Source organism: Manis javanica, chromosome 6 (assembly GCF_040802235.1).
Source record: "Manis javanica isolate MJ-LG chromosome 6, MJ_LKY, whole genome shotgun sequence".
Lineage (NCBI taxonomy): Eukaryota > Metazoa > Chordata > Mammalia > Pholidota > Manidae > Manis > Manis javanica.
This window is the reverse complement of record NC_133161.1, coordinates 51,865,184-51,884,611: the sequence shown is the minus strand read 5'-3', so window position 1 is coordinate 51,884,611 and position 19,428 is coordinate 51,865,184. Positions and strand designations below refer to the sequence as shown.

Genomic DNA, 19,428 nt, shown 5'->3' with positions numbered 1-19,428 from the left:
TCAGGAGTATATATCATTTCATCACCACTATCTAAGAAGAGAAAAGGAGATGGTGACAAGAGAAAGGAAGGAGGGACTAGGAAAAGCACCATCAGGACCAAACTCCTTGCCATTCCTTAAACGTTTTGCATTTTCTCAGGCCTCCATATACCATCCTTATGGCTTAGAATGTCCTTTTACTTGCATACCTAGAAAACATGTACATCCATCTAGACTCAGTTAAGCATTGCCTTGAAAACATGTTTTACTATTTTCTTCCCCTTTCCTTTTTGGGATAAAGACCACGTGCTCCTCATCTTTGATATTCTATTGTCTAGCATTGCAGCTGGTTCATAAAGGGTGCACAAATTATTTGCTGAATGAATCAATGAATGTAGTGACCCAAACTTTTCTAGGCTACCTCCAGCAAGATAGACAGACAGACGAGAAGATGTTCAAGATGGCTTCTGGAATATGATACTAGTTTTATTTCAGGGCCTGGGGGATAGTATACAGGAGTTCATTTTATTACAGTTCTTGTTTTTTTTTTAATTCTGCCATTTTTTGAACATGAAGTATTCTATATTTATCCCTTTCACCCCATTTCTCAAAGGTAGTCAGCTAAACACTCTATAATATAAATGACAGTTCTTTAAATATATACTTTTTCTTACTCTTTTATATATATGTTGTATTTCACTATAAAAAATTAGAAACCAATCAACTGAATACTTTTAGCACAATAAACAGTGAGAGTACTTACCTCACTTTGTGGCTCCTGGATAACTTTATAGAGAGATGAAACTAAAGAACTCTTGTCTTTCAAATTTGTAGCATAATTTGGTAAAGATGTTTCTGTTAGTGTCTAAACAAATAAAAACAAACATTTTATTTTTTATGAAATGCCCAAATAGGCAAACCCACAGACAGAAAGTAATTACTTGTTGACAGAGACTGGGGGAAGGGAGACCTGGGAGTTGACTAACAGGTATGGAGTTTCTTCATGGGGTGATGGAAGTGTCCTAGAATCAGATGCTCCTGTTAGTCGCATAACACTGTAACAATACTAAAACTCATTGTATTTTTCAGCTTAAGACTATGACTTTTATGTTCTATGAATTGTATACCAACAACAAAAAATTAAAAGTATATTTAATCCTTTTATCAACAGGGACATAAAAATATTAACATTTCATCTTCAATCACAGTTTGGAGTTAGAAATGAAAATGCAAACCAGGTATAAAACCAGAGACATATTTTTGTAGCACTATATATATGTTATAAATCTCAGTAGTAGTATTGCTCTTGCTTCACCTGTTGCATAAGAATTTAAATAATGTTCAAACCTTAAAGTCACAGATCATCTATCAAAGTAATTCCTGAGTTACATATTGTGACTGTTAAGTAAAGCTGTTCTACTTTACAGAATTGGGAAGAAATTTTAAGACTCCTTGGAAATGAAGAAAAAGATAGCGATACTACCAACAAACTAGTTTTCCTAATGCCATTTAAAATATGGATAACTAATCACAGCTTGCCAGTACTACCCATTCAGAAAGGACACCATAACCAGAGGGGACTGGGAAGAAAGAAAACTCCAGTAGTAAGTCAGATGATTTGGGGTAAAAATAGTAGAGAAATCTAAAAAAATACAAACACAAAAGCAAAACACTTTATTACAACAAATAACAAAATCCTATCCTTCTAGAATATAGCCCTTAACAACATCTGTCTCTGAAGTCATTATTTTATCTCATATAAACTACTTCCTTCAACTAATCAATCCATCAGTGAATCAACAAATGTTAATTCTGCAGCAGCTGTAATGTCTCAAGATATGGCTAACAGTTGTGCCAAAATATCCATTTCTTACATGTCCAATATCCTAGTATTTCATGATTTAAAATGGATATGGTTAGTGTATATGTATGCATAAATAGACACAGAAAATTAAAGGGTATAAGTTTTTATAATAAGGATATTTGATTCATTTATACTTTACTGTGAGATCCTTGACAGAACTACCTTATCATCTCTTTATCCATGGCACTCAGTACAAGGCCTCATACTCAAACCTTTGCAGGAAGTTATTATAGATGAACAGCATAAGAAATAAATACTGTCACTGTTTAAATTTCAATAGACCTTTTTTTAAATAGGTCAGATTTCACCTTAGGATATGTAAGTTAATAGATTCCTTTTTAAATTTAATAAGATAATTTTGTTTACCACAATGGTAAGGAAACGTGAACTACCTGGGTATTTCCACCATTTACCATGCAACTGCTTACATAAAGAGGAGATTAGGGCATTCTCCAATATTTCAAAAGCATGTAACAAAAGATCTCCAGGCAACATTTCATTTCCGTTATTTGATCAAAAGTAACCTAGCACTGGGGGAATTTATATAAAAGTGAATAACAGTCAAATAAACAGCAGATTTCTAATCCTCTGAGTGTAAATGAACCCAGATTATATAACACATTATTATCTGTACATATGCATATATGTCTGTGTGTGTGTGCCAAATTATAAAATTTAAAACTAAGTGAACTGAAATAAAAATCTTTTAAAAATTATCAGTGGATAAAAAGATTATTATAACAAATACTACCCAAGCTAAAACTGGAACATTCATAAATATGATCATTACAATTTTCAGCTCATGTACCAATTAACCCTCATATGCGGTACAATATTTTCTGTGAAAAAGCCAAAGGCAAAAGGACCCCTCTTTTCTGAATAACAAGCTCCAGAAAATACCCTGGACCAAGGCTACTATTGCTAAATAAGAGGAAGGGACCTCCTAAAAATTAGTACAGTAAACCATTAGACATTATCACAGTTCTGTCATTATTTCATTTTGTGAATATGGGAAAAGCTACTATTGTCTATAGAAGGAGAGAAAATATGATTTCTGTGTCTATGAACAGAGCTTTGAGAAACTTAAGATCTAACAGAGCCTAGTGGATTTAAACACTGTTACAGCAAACCTTTCCATTTTTTTTGCACTGAACTAGTTCAAAGGTACTTACTGGCCTTCTTAAATGCCAGCTAAGCCTTCTCACTTTTCAGAAAGCAGTCAAAAAAGTAATAATGGGAAGTTATGTTGGGAAATTGTCTTGGCAAAATGTGAAGAAGACAGATGCTTCATACTAACGTATCATTTGGCAGATGGTTTTTTAAAAATATAAGGAGGTAATATCGGTTGGATGGAAGAGAATTAATGAAGATGGACAGATGGGTGGAGAACCAATAAATAAAACAACTCTGTTCAACAACATTACACATAAGACTGGATTTTGAGTCATATATTGAGATTCAGTGCCTAACAGAAAATAAAAAAAATTAGGAGTCTGGAAATCTGCTAGATAAATCTACAGAATTAAGAAAAACACAACACAATATGAAAGATAATATTTTACAAGTAAATCTTTAAAAAGACAAAAATTGAACTACTTATAAAAACCTTAAAATAACAAAGTCTCCGTCTAATCATTTTGTTAATACATAAAGAAAATGCTAATGAGGACACATAGCTAGAGTGGACACTGAGTAGTTCTTCCAAAGGCAAAAAAAAGGTTTGCACAAAGCAAGTTGTGCTGTCTTTGTGCATTTGAATGTTGACTGAGGTTATGAGGTTGGGAGTTCAAACTGTAACTACAGAACAGTGTAGAGCTAAAATTATCTTCCCAGACATGCTATTTCAATGTTCCCAATGAGAAACTGAGACCCAAAGAAGTCATATGCCTTGTCCACCACCATAAACCATCTAACAGAAGAATTATGATTAGATCAAAGGGCTTCTGACTTCACAGCCGCATTTACTTTGCATCACTTTTATCAATCAGATGATCTTGACTTTATTAGCACCAGTTATTCAATTAACTATATATATTCTAAAACACCCTTTTTAAGTATTTTGCCAAAATACATAATTAACATTGCAAATTATTTCAAAAGATTAGATACTCTAATTTTAAAAGCACTTAAGATATTTATTCTCAAGCACTTATCTTCTATTACCTTTAGTACGCTGCCAGTTTTGCCTGATAACTTTAACCTCTTTATCAAACAGAAACAGAACTAAATTCAACACACATTAACACAATTCAGAGTAACACCCAGAATAATTTTCTGCAATGCCTATCAAAGTAACCAAGAAATTGGAAATATCTTCCCTTAAATGGCTATAATACAGATTTGACTGTAATTTGAAATGTCATAACAAATTTATATAAAATTGGATAAATTTAATCTTGGGGGCTTAAGGGAAAATAAACTACTTCTTATTGCATGGGACCCAAGATTTTACTCCCTTTTCCCCAGTGGAAAATTTTCCTTATCCTTAATTAAATGTATAAAAATTTTAATAAAATATCAGTACCCACATAATATATGTTATATTGATGCCTATAACTGCTGCATTACTCCCCTAACCTCTCATTGCTACACTGCCTAGGATATCCACATATTCAAGCCAGGAGGAGAAGGGACTAAACAGATAGGAATGAAATGGAATCAGTCATATTTTCAATAATCTGCCTTATTTATCCCTCCCCTAAGTTCCATCCTTTAAAATGCCCTCTTTCCATAACTCCCATATTAAAGAATGGCTAACAGGCTATATTTGCTTTTGCAAATTTGACTTCACCATTAAACATGAGAATGCCCTAGAAGTTTGTACTCAACCGTTGAACTTGACAATTTCCATCAACCTGCCAAAAAATAAATCATGATATAATGAACCATATGAAACACTCTTGAAGCAGAAAAAAAAGCTCTGAAACACCTTAAACCCATATTCACAAAGACAACATGCACAGGGGGAGAAAAAGCACATACAAGATTTAATCAAACTATTAAAATACATAGAAGGTACTATATACAGTGTACTTGTAAAATAGTCTACATCACTTTATGATGACTTAGGGGATCCATAGCAGGATACCCAATTCTTGATTATAAAAGGTAAAATCTGCCCAGTTATTCTTTAGAAGGAGATAATAATGACAGATAAGGCCAGCTGCAAAATTAGCAGAAACATTGCTTCTCTCAAGGATACAGTGCAACTGAAAAGTGTCATAATCTCCTTTTCTGAGTGACTTCTGTATTCTTACTCACTGAGAAGCCTGCTGTCTAAAGTAGCTATTAAAAACTTTGTTAGTTGAACATATATCAGTAAGAATGAAATATCCTACTCTTGCCTAGAAGATCTAAGCCATCTTGACACAAAGAAGCAGGTTTGATATCCAACTTCCATGCAGAGCTTCAGGTTAGGGGTTTCTTAACACAACATTCCATGTAGATGCTAACTTGGTAGTTTCCAAGAGAGCATGACCCTGGGTCCACTTCACAGTCCAGATCAGATTTGACCCATTACACACAGGTCTACTTTGTTTTAAGCCCATTCATATTGTTTCATTAAATTTCATTTAAACTTCACCCTTCCTTAAAGCTCTATAAAAATTTTATCTTTTCCTTTGGTGAAATGTCCACCTGGTACCTGCTGTGTAGTCTCCCTCACTGAAACAAGCCAATAGGTCTGACTTGGTCAGCCTACGTGTTTGTCTCTCAAGGTCTCAGGTTCATTGGGCTGGGCAAAAAAGTGACAGTTACAGCCCAACCCTTCATTCCTATGATTCATGATCATGAATCACATAATTATGTACAATGATGAGGTGCAGAAGAGAAGGAGAAGGTAATTAACCAGTTAAAGGAACACAATTTTAGCTATAACAGAGAAAGAGACAAGAAAACAGAATTTTTATTTTCTTTGTTAACTAATCAAAAGTTATGCACCTTTATATAGGCACTAGGCTAGCCAGCTAGAGAAAGACCCATTGGTAGAATGTCAAGCAAGTATCTTCTCATATTCTCACTGTTGATCATACCCACTCCCACTGCCCCCCACATTAGAAGGAACATTTCAACACTGAAACTGTGATGGTGGTTGAAGGGAGTAACATCAACATTCACAAACGTTAACCATTCTTCGTTGTGTTGCCACAAAGAGGAGAAAACAAAATTCTTTGAATCACTTGGGAGAAAAAAAGGAATCGATTTCCTGTTAAAGATTACTATATATAAGTAATTCCCCTAATAAGATACGTGTAAGATCTATCTTCTACAGATATTTAGATTTTCAGTCATAATTTTTTTAAAAGCCACTGGAATTTAAACCCCAGACAAAACTTCTTTGGAATATAATTACTATATTTAAACAGTAAATATTACCTTAAACTCTGACAACCATTCCTCCACAACCCCTTTCTCTGAAGTGAACATCTTTCCACATCTGTTCTAAACTTTCAACCTGAAAAATAACATAGAAAAATGTTAAAATTTTGAATACACTTTTTATAGCTTGATTACTATGGACAGAAGTCATCCTTTAAAATTTAGTTACTTCTTATTTGTGAAAATAAAGCAGTTACAAACACAAATTGCTGGGTTCATTTCAAAACCAGTATACACAAACAAGGAACAAAATGCAAGCATTTTGACAAAAGTATAAACAATATAACATGATGAAATTGGCTCTACAATTTTCATTCTTCTTTCAGGAATGCCAGCTGCAAAACATAATGGACAATTTTCTCTAGTTTCAATTAAATAATTCCAAGTAGATCTTGCATCTTACAAAAATTCAGAAAATATTTTAAAACTGTGAAAATATAAAAAGACATGCATCCAAAGTTGACTTTATAGAAAGAATTAAGATAATTTAATTTGCATATATTTCAGTTATTTCCAACAGTAACAATCTACCTACACAAGCCACTTGGTTCCCTGAAAGTTTACTACTCATAAAACAAAAGTGATAATCTTCAAGATAATGACCATCTTTGACAATAGGTATTCAGTAGACTGGGCTTTACATAAGTATAAATAGGAAAAAAAGGAGCTAAAGGAAATGCAAAACAAGTTCATCAGGGAAAACTTTTGCAAAGTATACTGTAGTTTTCTTTACCCACTCATCTCTATGAGAACAGACTTAGAAACTGTTTCCTGAGGGACGACCTTAGCTCTATCTGAATTAAGATAGACGGGGCTTTGGAATTATGTCCAAAATGTTACTGAAAACACTTCGATCATATGTTATCCTCCAATAGAGGAGAAAATTCACATCTTCAGTTTCAGTATCAGGAATAATTCTCTTTTAGAGTAATGAACTGGTCTGCTTTTATATTATGGATACTGTGAATCTCATAACTGATTCTCTTTGCTTTGATTCTAATAAAATGAGAGTCAAAGTTTCACCCTCTGTCTACAAAAAAGCAGGCCTAAACTAATCTTAACTACTGTTTTATTATACTCTTATTTTCTTTCTGCCTGGATCTACTTATTTTTGTCTTGTTATATTGTACATATTTTTGAAACAAAATGAAGCAAAGTTAATATAAATGCACACAAGTTTTCTTTTGTAGTTATCCATTGTTCATCTAGCAAATTAGGACAAAAATAAACTATGCGACATCAAGTTAGAGAACTGGAGAGGCAAAATTTTTACAAAAATTCAATATAACTCAATAGTTAAAATTAAGACTGCTTGTAGAAAGGTTAAAAGGAATCAAGAGGGATATGCAAAAGATTTTTAAAAAATAGGCTAAGCAATCTTGAAGAACAACAGAGCTGAAGGACTTGGACTTCTAAATACCAAGGCTTACTATAAAACCTACCAAAATCCACAGTAATTAAGCCAGTGTGGTATTATCGTAAGGGTTGAAAAAAAACAATGAAACAGAACAGACCAGCAAGAAACAGATCTACACATACATGGTCACCAGATCTATGACAAAAGTAACACAGTAAATCAGTAGGGGAAAAACAGTCTTTATAGTAAATGAAGCTAGGTCAACTAGACAGCTACATAGGGTGGGACTGCTACATAGGGTGGGAGGTAGGGGGAGAACCATGACTTATTAGCTCATACTATATGCAAAAATCAATACCAGTTGGATCATAGATCTAATTGTAAAAGGTAAAACATAAAGCTTTTAGAAAACATAGCAGAATATCATCATAACCTTGAGGTAGGCAAAGGTTTCTTAAACAAGACGCACAAAAGCACTAATCATATGAGAATAAAAACTAAGGACAAATTGGATTTCATGAAAAGTAAGAATGCTGACAGATGAATGAATAATATATGTGTGTGTGTGTGTGTATATGTATATATATATATTCAGCCTAAAAACCCAGTGGAATGCTATTCAGCCTTAAAAAGAAGGAAATCCTGTCATTTGTGACATGGATGAACCTGGAAGACATTATGGTAAGTGAAATAAGCCAGACACACAACACAAACACTATTTATCACTTGTACATGGGATCTAAAAAGTCAAACTCACATTAACAGAGTGAAATGGTTTTCAGGGGCTGGGAGGTAGGGACAATGTGGAGATGTTGGTCAAAGGGTATAAACATTCAGTTATAAGATGAATAGTTCTGGCAGCCTAATGTATAGCGTGGTAACTATAGCTAATGGCAACATATATTTGAAATACACTAGGAGAGTACATTTTAATTTTTCTCACCACATACACAAATATGATGATTATGTGAGGTGATAGATATGTTAATTAGTTTGAGAGTGGTTTATCAAAACATCATGTAAACCTGAAATAGAATTTTTGTCAATCATAACTCAATAAAGATATAAAATAAAATTATAAAAATAAAGGAGAAAAAAGGGAAGAACTTCTATTCGCAAAAGATACCACTCATCTTACACTAATGGACAGTGCCTGTATTGGGGTATGGGTGGGGACTTGATAATATGGGTAAATGTAGTAACCACATTGTTTTTTCATGTGAAACCTTCATAAGAGTGTATATCAATAATACCCTAATAAAAATTAAAAAAAAAAAGATACCACTAAGAGAATGAAATGACAAAGCGACAGAGTGGGAGAAGATATTCGCAATTCATATATCTGACAAAAGTCTCATATCCAGAACATTTAAAGAACTTATAAATCACTATGAAAGGGTAGACAATCCAACAGGAAAAATAGGCACATCACTTTTCCAAATGGAAACAACATATGAAAGGTGTTGAACTTCATTAGTCATCAGGGAAATGTCAATTAAAGCCCACAATGAAATATTGTCAGACACACACACACTTACAAGTACGGTTAGAATGAATGACCGGTAATACCAAATGTAGAAAAAGGTATGAAGCAACCAAACTATTTCATACACAGCTAATGTGGATATAAATTGGTAAGAATAAAAACATAAATTGATATAAATCTTGTAGAACTTGGGCAATATCCTCTAAACTTGAACACATGCATACTCAATGAACTCAATTTGATGCATAAAAACATATCCTACAGAAATGTGTATATTTGTTCTCTGAAATATGTGTTCAGGAATATTTACAGCAGCAGGTTTTGTAAACAGTCAAAAACTAGAAATAAACCGAATGTCCATCAACAGTACAACAGGTAAATTATTGTATACCATACATGGAGTTCCCTACAGCAATGACATTAAACAAACTATACCTACATCAATGTCACAATGTTTGGAAAAAGAAGAGAGACAAAAAGAGTACATACTATGTAATTACATTTATGTAAACTTCAAGAACAGGCAAAACTAATTAATCGTGTTAAAAGATAGGATAATGGTGGCTCTTGAAGGAGTTACTTCTTGGGTTCTGGGAATATTCTGCTTCTTGATCTAGGTGCTGATTACACGTAGGTAAAAATTCACCAAGCTGAACACATGATTTATGCATTTCTCTGTATATATGTTATACTTAGTAATATCAGACAGCCCCAGGTCTCTTATCCTGCAATTAACAGAGATTAAATGGGAGCCCTCGAATGCATATGCAGTTCATATGAATACTCCCTTGTTTAACATATGTGCAAGCTCAGAGTAAAGTTGTCCCTTCCCATTCTTAGCATCCTTCTGCAAAGCTCAAAAGGGAGTCCTCAAAACTCCTCCCTACCCTAAATCTTTTACAGCTTCACCACCACATCTGCCTTAGGTCCACCAAGACTGAAGTCATTATTCCTTTCATGCCCATCTATGTCAGGAACCACCAGCACCCAGGTTACACTCACCCCTCACACGTTAATCTTTGTAACTCTTTGCACACACTCTATTTTACCCCCATCTCTCATCCCACCCTAATTCTGGAACGAGGTTCTCTTTCACTTGTGCCTTCTGGAATTGGCAATCTGTTACTACAAGCAAAATCCTCTATATCTGCAAGAAGTCTCTGAATGTCACTTTCTTCTTGTACAAACTAGAATTCTGGCTCTTACCTAAAGAAATGCTCTCCCTGCTACCTTCTCAAAGTGACTGCTTTGCCTCACATAGCCCTGGAAGAAACCATTGATCTAAAGGTGAAGTAAGTGTCCTCCTTCTTCCTTATTACCAGATCCATTCTCCCTCTCTTCCCTTGAACCATCCACCCAGTGTTGCCTTGAGACTCATGTCGCTGTCATCAATCAGTCATCCCCCAAATCCCTAACACCTTCATTTTTAAATTATCTCAGCTCTGTCACTCTTTCAAACTACTCCTATTTAAATTCTTAGTGATTTTTTTTCTTATACCCTGAACTTTTAAGTCCTAAAAAATCTCTTCCAACAGTACTGTCTTTCCATCCTACCTCAGCTATTCAATCCTCTGATCATTACCTAGACCAGCTATTCTCAAACATTTTGGTCAGGGCCATTTCACACTTTAAATATTGAGCCAACCTGAAAAAACACCCAATGCCAAATCAGGAACAATTTGAACAACAAAGGCAGTGCTGAATTATAAATACCAAAGCATGAAATAAATATACATGAGTCCATATTGATACAATAAATAAATTTTAAAGAATAAGAGACAAATCTTCCTTTAAAAAGAATTCCAAATAATAAATACAGAATTCCCCCTTTCAGAATTTAGTCCCTGCCTCCCAATTGAGAGTTGGCTAGACACAGTGATTTGCTTCCAAAGAAGAAAGTATAGGAAAAAAGAAAAAGAGAGAGAGAAAGAGTATAGGAAAGGGAAAAGGGCAACTTTATAGTGGAGAAATCTGGTAAACACTGCCTTGATTAAGATTAACATTACCAATGATGTCATGTGACTTTCATGTACCCCTTGATATGATATGATAAGAAGGGCACTTCACCTCTGTGGTATTCTTTTTTTTTTTTTGCAAATTTTTTTTATTAAGGTATTATTGATATACACACTTATGAAGGTTTCACATGAAAAACAATGTGGTTACTACATTCACCCATTTATCGAGTCCCCACATGCCCCACTGCAGTCACTGTCCAACAGTGTAGTAAGATGCCACAGAGTCCCTATTGGTCTTCTCTGAGCTACACTGTCTTCCCCACACACACCATGTGCACCAATCATGATACCCCTCAATCCCCTTCTCCCTCCCTCCCCACCCACCCTCTCCTACCCCTCCCCTTTGGTAACCGCTAGTCCCTTCTTGGAGTCTGTTTTGTACCTTCAGTTTTGCTTTGTTGTTATACTCCACAAATGAGGGAAATCATTTGGCACTTGTCTTTCTCCACCTGGCTTACTTCACTGAGCATAATACCCTCACCTCTGTGGTATTCTTTCCAAAAACCCATAAACCAAGTGTACTAATAAGAGAAACATTAGAGGAAATTCAAATTGAAGGATGTGCTACAAAAATATCAGACCTGTATACCTCAAAACTAACAAGGACATGAAAAACAAAAAAAGAAGAGTGAAAGGCTCTTATGGACCAGAGCCATTAAGATGACACAACTACATGCAGTATGGTACCCTGGAGTGGCTCCTAGAATAGAAAAAGGACACTAGCAAAAAAATACTCGTGAAATAATAAAGTCTGGAATTTGGTTAATAGCAATATAATAATAATGACAAATATACAATGGTATAATAATGACATTAGGAGAAACTGAAATTGGGTGTGGGGTACATAGGCATTCACTGTACTTTTCAACTTTTTCTATAAATCTAAAACTGTTTGAAAAAATTTTTAATTATTGAGGTTTTATTTGTACAGGTTAGTATCTATTAATATTTACCATATTCAAAAACAAACCAGAAAATTTTAAAACACAAGAACATGTAAGCACATAGGTATCCTATTGGTCATCACTTACCATATTGTAGCCTCTGGAATGTGATATCATATACTCAGGAATAGAGTGAAGAAGACAAATAAAAGTCCTAGTATAATTATGAAAACAGTTTTAATCTTGCAAACCACATTAGAGGGTCTTAGGGACCCCTGAGAGGTCCCCAGATGATACTTTGAGAATCACTCCTCTAGCCCTTGTCATTACCCACTCTGATCTCTCCTATCTTTTCAGCACACCCATTTATGCACTCAAACCCCAAAACTTTTTAACCATACCAGGACCTAAAGTCACTTCCCAATATTCTTCTTTCTCTCCTTCACCACTCTGACTCTCTTAACTCCTTTGCCCTTACTTGTTTTACTCCTTTGGCAAAAATACAGCCCTGGTAAAATCCAGCTCTCCACCTAGTCCTTCTCAGCACCCATGCAACTGAACAAGGTAGAGAAAGCAACTGAAACAATGCTTAAAATGTGGGACCAAGAACCTCAAACAGGCCCTTAATGCTGCCTGGCAATCATGCAGTGTTCCCCCATAGTCCATTCACTTTCCCACTTTCATACCTAATTGTTTCATACTTTCTACCAGATGATCAAAACTCCAAAACCTTCTCTCTATTCTTACTCTCAGCTGATGATCTTAATTGCTACCCCAAGGAACAATCAGAAGGAGTTTCCACAAATACCCAAATGTCTATCCACTGAAAAGCATCTTATTTTTATAATCTATCTTCCCTTCTGTTAACTATAAGCAAATTGTCCACAAGCCTGTCTGAGGCCAATCTTATGAATTATGTACTATAATCATCTTCTCTTGCCTACCTAAAGAAATTGTTACAATAAGTCTCCTCCTCTCCCAATTAAATTTCTCCCTCTCTCCTCACTCCCTCAAAGAAATGCTCAATTTCCCTGCTCCTATTTTACATTAAAACTCCTCAGAAGAGCTGTATGCTTGTTTCTAATTCCTAACTCCCCTCACAAACTTTTTTTAGTTTTCAAAATCAACTTCAAGGTATAGTTTACATAAAACAAAATGTACATACTAAGTGTACAGTTCTATGTATACATTCTTTCCATTCAATCCTTTAACCCCCTATCTTAGGCAAACTACTGATATGATTTCTATCACTATAGATTATTTCAACCTGTTCAAGAGTTCCATCTAAATGGAAAATCATACATTATATACACTTTTGTCTGGCTTCATTTTCTTGGCATATGTTTTGAAATTTACTCATACTGTTGGGTGTATCAATAACTTAATCTTCCTATTTCTGACTTGTATGAATTTACCACAATATGTTTACTTATTCACTTGTTGATGGACTTACAGATGACCTCCAGTTTGGAGCTATTATGAATAAAGCTGCTATAAACATTCAATGTGGTAGGCTATATTTTCTGAAGATGACCCCAACATGATCTTCTTACAGGACGGTTTGGACACACCTTTCATTAAGAAGTAGAATCAATGTAACATCCCCTCGAATCTAGGCAAGCTTGTTACTCCGGGTAAGTCATACAAGGTGACCTACCTGATTCTCCATGGGACTATTATTCTCAGAACTTATCCACGGTATTGTGAGGATGCTCAAAGAGTAACAAGGAAAGACCACATGTAGATATTTTCCACTGAAAATCCACTGAGTCCCACAGCTAACAGCCAGTATCAACCAGCAGACTTGCGAGTGAGTCTTCAGATATGTCCAGCCACTAGCTATCAACTCACCCCTTGCCTTTGACTCTTCTCAGCTGAGGTCACAACTTGTAGGACTAAGAAAAGTCATCTTCACCTGCCTTTTCTGATATTCTGACTATAAAATCTAAGTATACATAGGACAGTGTTTTTTTAAAAAATTTTAATAAATCAGCAAATAAAATGGCTTTATTTTATGCTGCTAATTTGGAATGGTTATGCAACAATAATACTTCCTGGAACCATCTGTATACAAATCTATGGCCACATTTTTATTTATCTTGGTAAAACACCTAGGAGTAGAACTGCTGGGACATATAATATCTGTATGGTCTAACTTCATACACACACACAACAGCCCAAACTGTTTCCAAAAGGCCTATATCATTTTACAGTTCCAGCAACAATTTATAAAATTTTCAGTTCCTCTACTCCTTGTCACCTTTTAAAATGTAGTCATTCTAGTGAGTATGTAGTGGTATTTCACAATTTCAGTTTACATTTCTACGATGATCAATGTTGATTATCTTTTCATGTACTGACTGGCCATTCATATCTCTTCTTTTCTGAAGTGTTTCTACAAGTTGTTCGCCCATTTTTAATTGGGTTATATGTGATATTATTGAGTTTCAAGTTTCTTTAACATTTTTTAAATAATGTTTTAAGTCTTTTTTATTGAAGTACACACATTAAAATACACAAATCTTAATGTACAGCTTGATAGATTTTGACATATACATATACTCATGTAACAATCACCCTTATCAAGCTGAGACAGGGACCATGGATGTATTCAGAGTAGGGTGAGGACCTCCAGAGGGGGCAGGGCAGGATATTTGCAGTCAGAGCAATGTAACTACATGCAAGGAAATCCCCCTGCTAAAACTCTTATGTTAAACATTGAGCTCTAGAATCATTCTTCAGTGAAATCAGTTAATGTTCCCCAGATAAAGAAGAGTAGTACATGTTTTATTATGCTAATCATTTGTAACCATGTGTAAGATTCACTTTAGCATGCTAAAATGCCCAGGCCTATGTGCTGTCTTTCCTCCTTCAGATCTGACAAGGTAATTTTGCAAACTGAGCAACTAACTTAGCATGCAGACCCAGCTGTAGACGGCATAGTAAAAGGCATGAAGAATTCCATCTTGAAGATTGTATTTTAACACCCAGGAAGTTCAAGAGGCAAGCTTCTTTAGCAAGTACACAATACCTCAGCCCACCTTGGGGGCTGGGCAGGCAGCCTTTTGATATGCTCCCAGACCAAGGCGCCGGTGTCCCAGAGAGAAATCAAGGCAGGAAATTCCTTACAGTTAAGTTAATTTTTAATATTCAGAGACCACTTAACAAGTCCCCACCAAGTTTTTTCATGTTCTCGAAAAATCCTCAACTGCCTATAAAACCTCCTAGACAACGCACCACTACGGACTCTCTTGTCCCCTCCTGCTGTGAGCCGGGAGCTCTGTCCTTTCACTTTATCTCTAAATAAAAGACTGTATCTTGCTCTCCTACCTTGACTGTTTGTGAAGCTCATTCTTCGGCTCTGTAAACAAGAACCCCGGCATCAAAGCTACCAGACTTAATTAAGTGTTCTTAATATACTCTGGATTCATATTTGTTTTCCAAATGATTCTCTCCTGGTTTGTGACTTGCCTTATTTTCTTAACCATGTTTTTTAAATAGGAGAAAGTTTTAGTTTTAATGAAGTCCAATTCATAATTTTTTTCTTTTATGGTTAGTATTTTCTGTGTCCTAAGAACTTACTGCCTACCCAAAGATTTCAATTTCCTTAATAGATGTTGTGGGTAAAATTGTAATATTTCCAGAATATCTCACCTGGCTTTGGTACATACGCACATCAACAGGCGTTCAGAAGTGTAAAGTAGGCTTTAGTGCATTTGCATCTTTCATCTCCATATCAATGGATGAATACCTGGGCAACAGAGGGCTTATCTGTACCTGAGAAGTGACGGGGAGAGCCGGCGTGGTTGCTGCTGGAGCAGGAGAGAGAGAGATGGGTCGGACAGCAGTTTTGTAAGACCCTTTCACCCCAAAGAGCGTTTTGCGGTCAATTTCTTTGGTCACACTGAATCCATAGAGAACTTGCCTGAGCTGAAACCCATTAGCAAGACAGATGTAAAGCTATTTTAATTTTTCTATTTCTTTTCATGTCAGTTTTGGTAAGTTGGGCAGGAACACTTTGAATGTATTGCTGCAGTTCACTGCAGGAGGAAGGAAAAAGTGTGTCCCGTGCGACCCCCCATGAGGGAGACTGTGAAAGCTTGTGGCTGATTTACTCCTGACTCTACCTGATACATATTTTTCCTTTCCTGATCCAGCTTTATACACTTTCACTGTAATAAAACATGGTGCATATAACTGCCCCTGAGTCCTGTGAGTAGGTCTAGTGAATCATCGATCATGTTGGTGCCATGGGACATCTGAAGTAGGCTTCTAGCAAGATTTCTCTTTATTTTTGGTTTTCAACAGTTTAAATATCATAAGCCTAGGTGTGTTTTTCTTTCACTTTATCCTGTTTGGGGTTAGAGTTTCTTAGGTAAGTAAACCAATGTATTTGATCAAATTTGTGAAATCCTATCCCTTTTATCTTCAAATAGTCTTACTATCCATGGTCACTGTTCTCTAATGGGACTCCCAATTACACTTAGGTAAGACTGATATTTTCCCACCAATTCTTGAGGCTTTCTGTAACTTACAGATTGGGTAATTTCTATTGATGTGTCCTCTTGATTCTGCTATCTCCAATATGCTGTTAAATTCATCCAGGAAATTTTTCATTTATTTATTCTTCAGTCCTAGAATTTTCCATTTTGTTCTCTTTTAACACTTTCCATTTTTCTCTTATATTCCCTCTCTATTCATTAAGGTCTTATTTTCTTTTAACTCTTTAAACATTTCAACATTTTAGCATATTTCTAATAGCTGCGTTAAAACTTTTCTCTGCTAAATCCAATTTATGGACCATCTTGGATTTGGTATCTATTGGTCATTCATTTTTCTTGAGTATCAGTATCATTTTCCTTCTTCTTTGTATACCTGTAAATTTGATTACAGACTGGACATTGTGGATTGAAGGGCCCCCACCAGTAAGATGGCAAACTTCCGGCTTCTGTTTGGGGTCCTCGGTTCCCGCCGGCGCCACCTGAAGCCCAATCACCTCTCGCCCCCCTCCCAATCCCAGCACCTAGCCAACAGCCACCAGCCCCGTAGAAGTGACACCTCAATCAATTCATGCCCCTTCCTACATAACCCAGCACCTTTCCCTAATAAAGCGGAACTCTCCAGTGAATTGCTGCTGTGTGTCGCTCCTTTCCTTTCATTGGTGCCGAAACCCGGGAGACGGGACACCCCAACTGGGCCCCGTCTTCCCCCCGACACCAGCAGCAGCTTGCCCTCGTCCTCTTTTTCCGGCGCTGGCTCATCACACTCACCACTCCTCTCTGGCCTTTAGGTAAGTTTTCCTCCCAGAGTGGGCCACTCTTCCCCGAGCTATCACAGTGCCATTGACCGTGATTGTCCAGCAAGGCCCTGATGCTCAGGGATGAGGAGGGAACTCTCCCCCACCTCAGGCCTTCACGGCTACGGCGGACCCTCAGGCTCCTCCTCCGACAGCCATAAATCCCCGCCTCAAGCCTTTACGGCTGCAGCGGACCCTCAGGCCCCTCCTCCAACAGTCATAAACGCATTCCCCATCCCTTCCATCAGTGCTGAAACTTTTTAAGCAAAATTTCTCCGGGGTGGGCCACTCTTCTCCGAGCTATCGCAGTGCCATTGACCATGATCGTCCGGCAAGGCCCTGACGCTCGGGGATGAGGAGGGAACTCTCCCCGCCTCAGGCCTTCACGGCTGTGGCGGACCCTCAGGCCCCTCCTCCGAAAGCCATAAATCCCCGCCTCAGGCCTTCACGGCTGCGGCAGACCCTCAGGCCCCTCCTCTGACAGCCATAAATCCCCGCCTCAGGCCTTCACAGCTGCAGCAGACTCTCAGGCCCCCTCCTCCAACAGCCATAAACGAGGTGACTCCTTTGCGGATGAGAATGCTCCCTTTCCCCGCTCCCTCCTCCTTCTGTTCCGTCCGCCGAAATCTGTTCTGTCTGCCGAAAACGCCTAGCGCTAGGTACCTCGTGACTCCGGCACTCTGCCTTCTTAGCAAAGTCTGGGTGACGACCCACACATCCTAAGAAATTCCGACTCGTATACGAGTTTCCGCAGACCACCAAGGATCATTGGGGCGCCCTTTCTCTCCTTGCGGTCTGCTTCCAGTCCGAGGATCTCCGTTCGTCTTCCCCTGTTTGTCTCCTTCTCTGTCCTTCAGCCATGGGAGCCTCCTCATCCCTCCCTGAAAGTTCACCTCTTGAATGCCTACTTAAGCATCTGGCTACCCTCTCCCTGACGCCTGATATAAAACCAAAACTTTTCCGTAAATATTGCTCCCAAGATTGGCCGACATACCCCCTAGACAATAACAACCAATGGCCTGCAGGGGGAACTCTTGATCCTAACATCACTCGCAATCTCTTTAACTACTGCCAGCACCTGAAAAAATATGGAAGGAGATTCCCTATATTGAAGCTTTCCACCTCCTCCTCCCCCCGCCCCCTCCCAAGTTCTCCTAGCCTGCAAGCCGCTGCCCCCACAGAAGCCTCCCGTTCACTCCCTTCCCCTTCTTCTCCTACAACAGCCCTTCTCCCTTCCTCCCCAACCATCTCCTCCCCCATCTCACCTCCTCCACCTTCGTCCCCCGCAGATTAAGCCTGAGCCTTTCAGCCCCCCCCCTTTAACTAGGTCCCAAGAGCCTCCTCCGTCTTTGCCCTCATCACCTGTTTCTCCCCTGTTAGGGACCGCCTTTGTCTTCTCACATGTTTGTAGAGAGAATGGGAAAGCACCTTCCCCCATGTCTGAACGCAGCATGGGAAAGCACAAGCTAAAGAACAACCGGTGCAGTCCTTAGAAGTTATCTGTCCACAAAAACATATCTTGCCAAGACTCCTCACTCTGAAAATAGGGAGACCTTGAAGATGTGTAGAAACACCGCCCCTGCTTCTAGCTATGCCCTTCCCCCACTTGCCATGTGGCAGGAATGGAGAACAAAGAACATTTTGTTTACGCATTTCATAAGCAATTAACTGGAGCCCTGCTGTAGCTCAGTTAGTAGAGCATGGGACTCTTAACCTCAGAGTCATGAGTTCAAGCCCAACTAGAGTGGTACAGGCAAGCAGCTGGGCTGCTAGTTGGCGACACGTGGGTCCGATTCTATCTTTCTTTATTTTCTTTGCCCCCCTTCTGCACTTCAGGACCTGCTCGACTAGGCACGGCTAGACCGTGTCACTCCCCCACAGACTGAGCCAGAACCCTTCAGTCCCCCTCAGACTCAGTCCCGAGAGCCTCCCAAAATTATCGCCCCCCTCCGGGAGGTAGCAGGATCCAAAGGCATCATGCGCGTTCACATCCCTTTCTCCTTAGGAGATTTAGCCCAACTAGAGAAACGCTTAAGTTCCTTTTCCACTGATCCCACGACATACATCAGGGAGTTTCAATGGACCCTCCAGTCTTACAGCCTCACACATCATGACATTTTCATGCTCCTGGCCAATATTCTCCTCCCTGAAGAACGTAGACGAGTTT

General features: G+C 37.8%; 1 protein-coding gene across 5 annotated transcripts in view; it reads right to left on the bottom strand.

Annotated features, from left to right (window-relative positions):
- Positions 1 to 19,428, bottom strand: part of HYCC1 (hyccin PI4KA lipid kinase complex subunit 1) — a 92,410-nt gene that overhangs the window by 40,614 nt on the left and 32,368 nt on the right. For 4 of the 5 annotated variants that reach the window (XM_073238708.1, XM_037022097.2, XM_037022108.2 and 1 more), the window contains 2 exons: positions 6,218 to 6,296; positions 743 to 844 (listed from right to left, as the gene is read on the bottom strand). In XM_073238708.1, coding sequence (XP_073094809.1) covers positions 743 to 844; positions 6,218 to 6,268 — 153 coding nt within the window. In that variant the 5' untranslated portion in view covers positions 6,269 to 6,296. Of the gene's footprint in view, positions 1 to 742; positions 845 to 6,217; positions 6,297 to 15,619; positions 15,775 to 19,428 lie in introns of all 5 variants that reach the window. The other variant, XM_073238707.1, reaches the window with a different exon arrangement.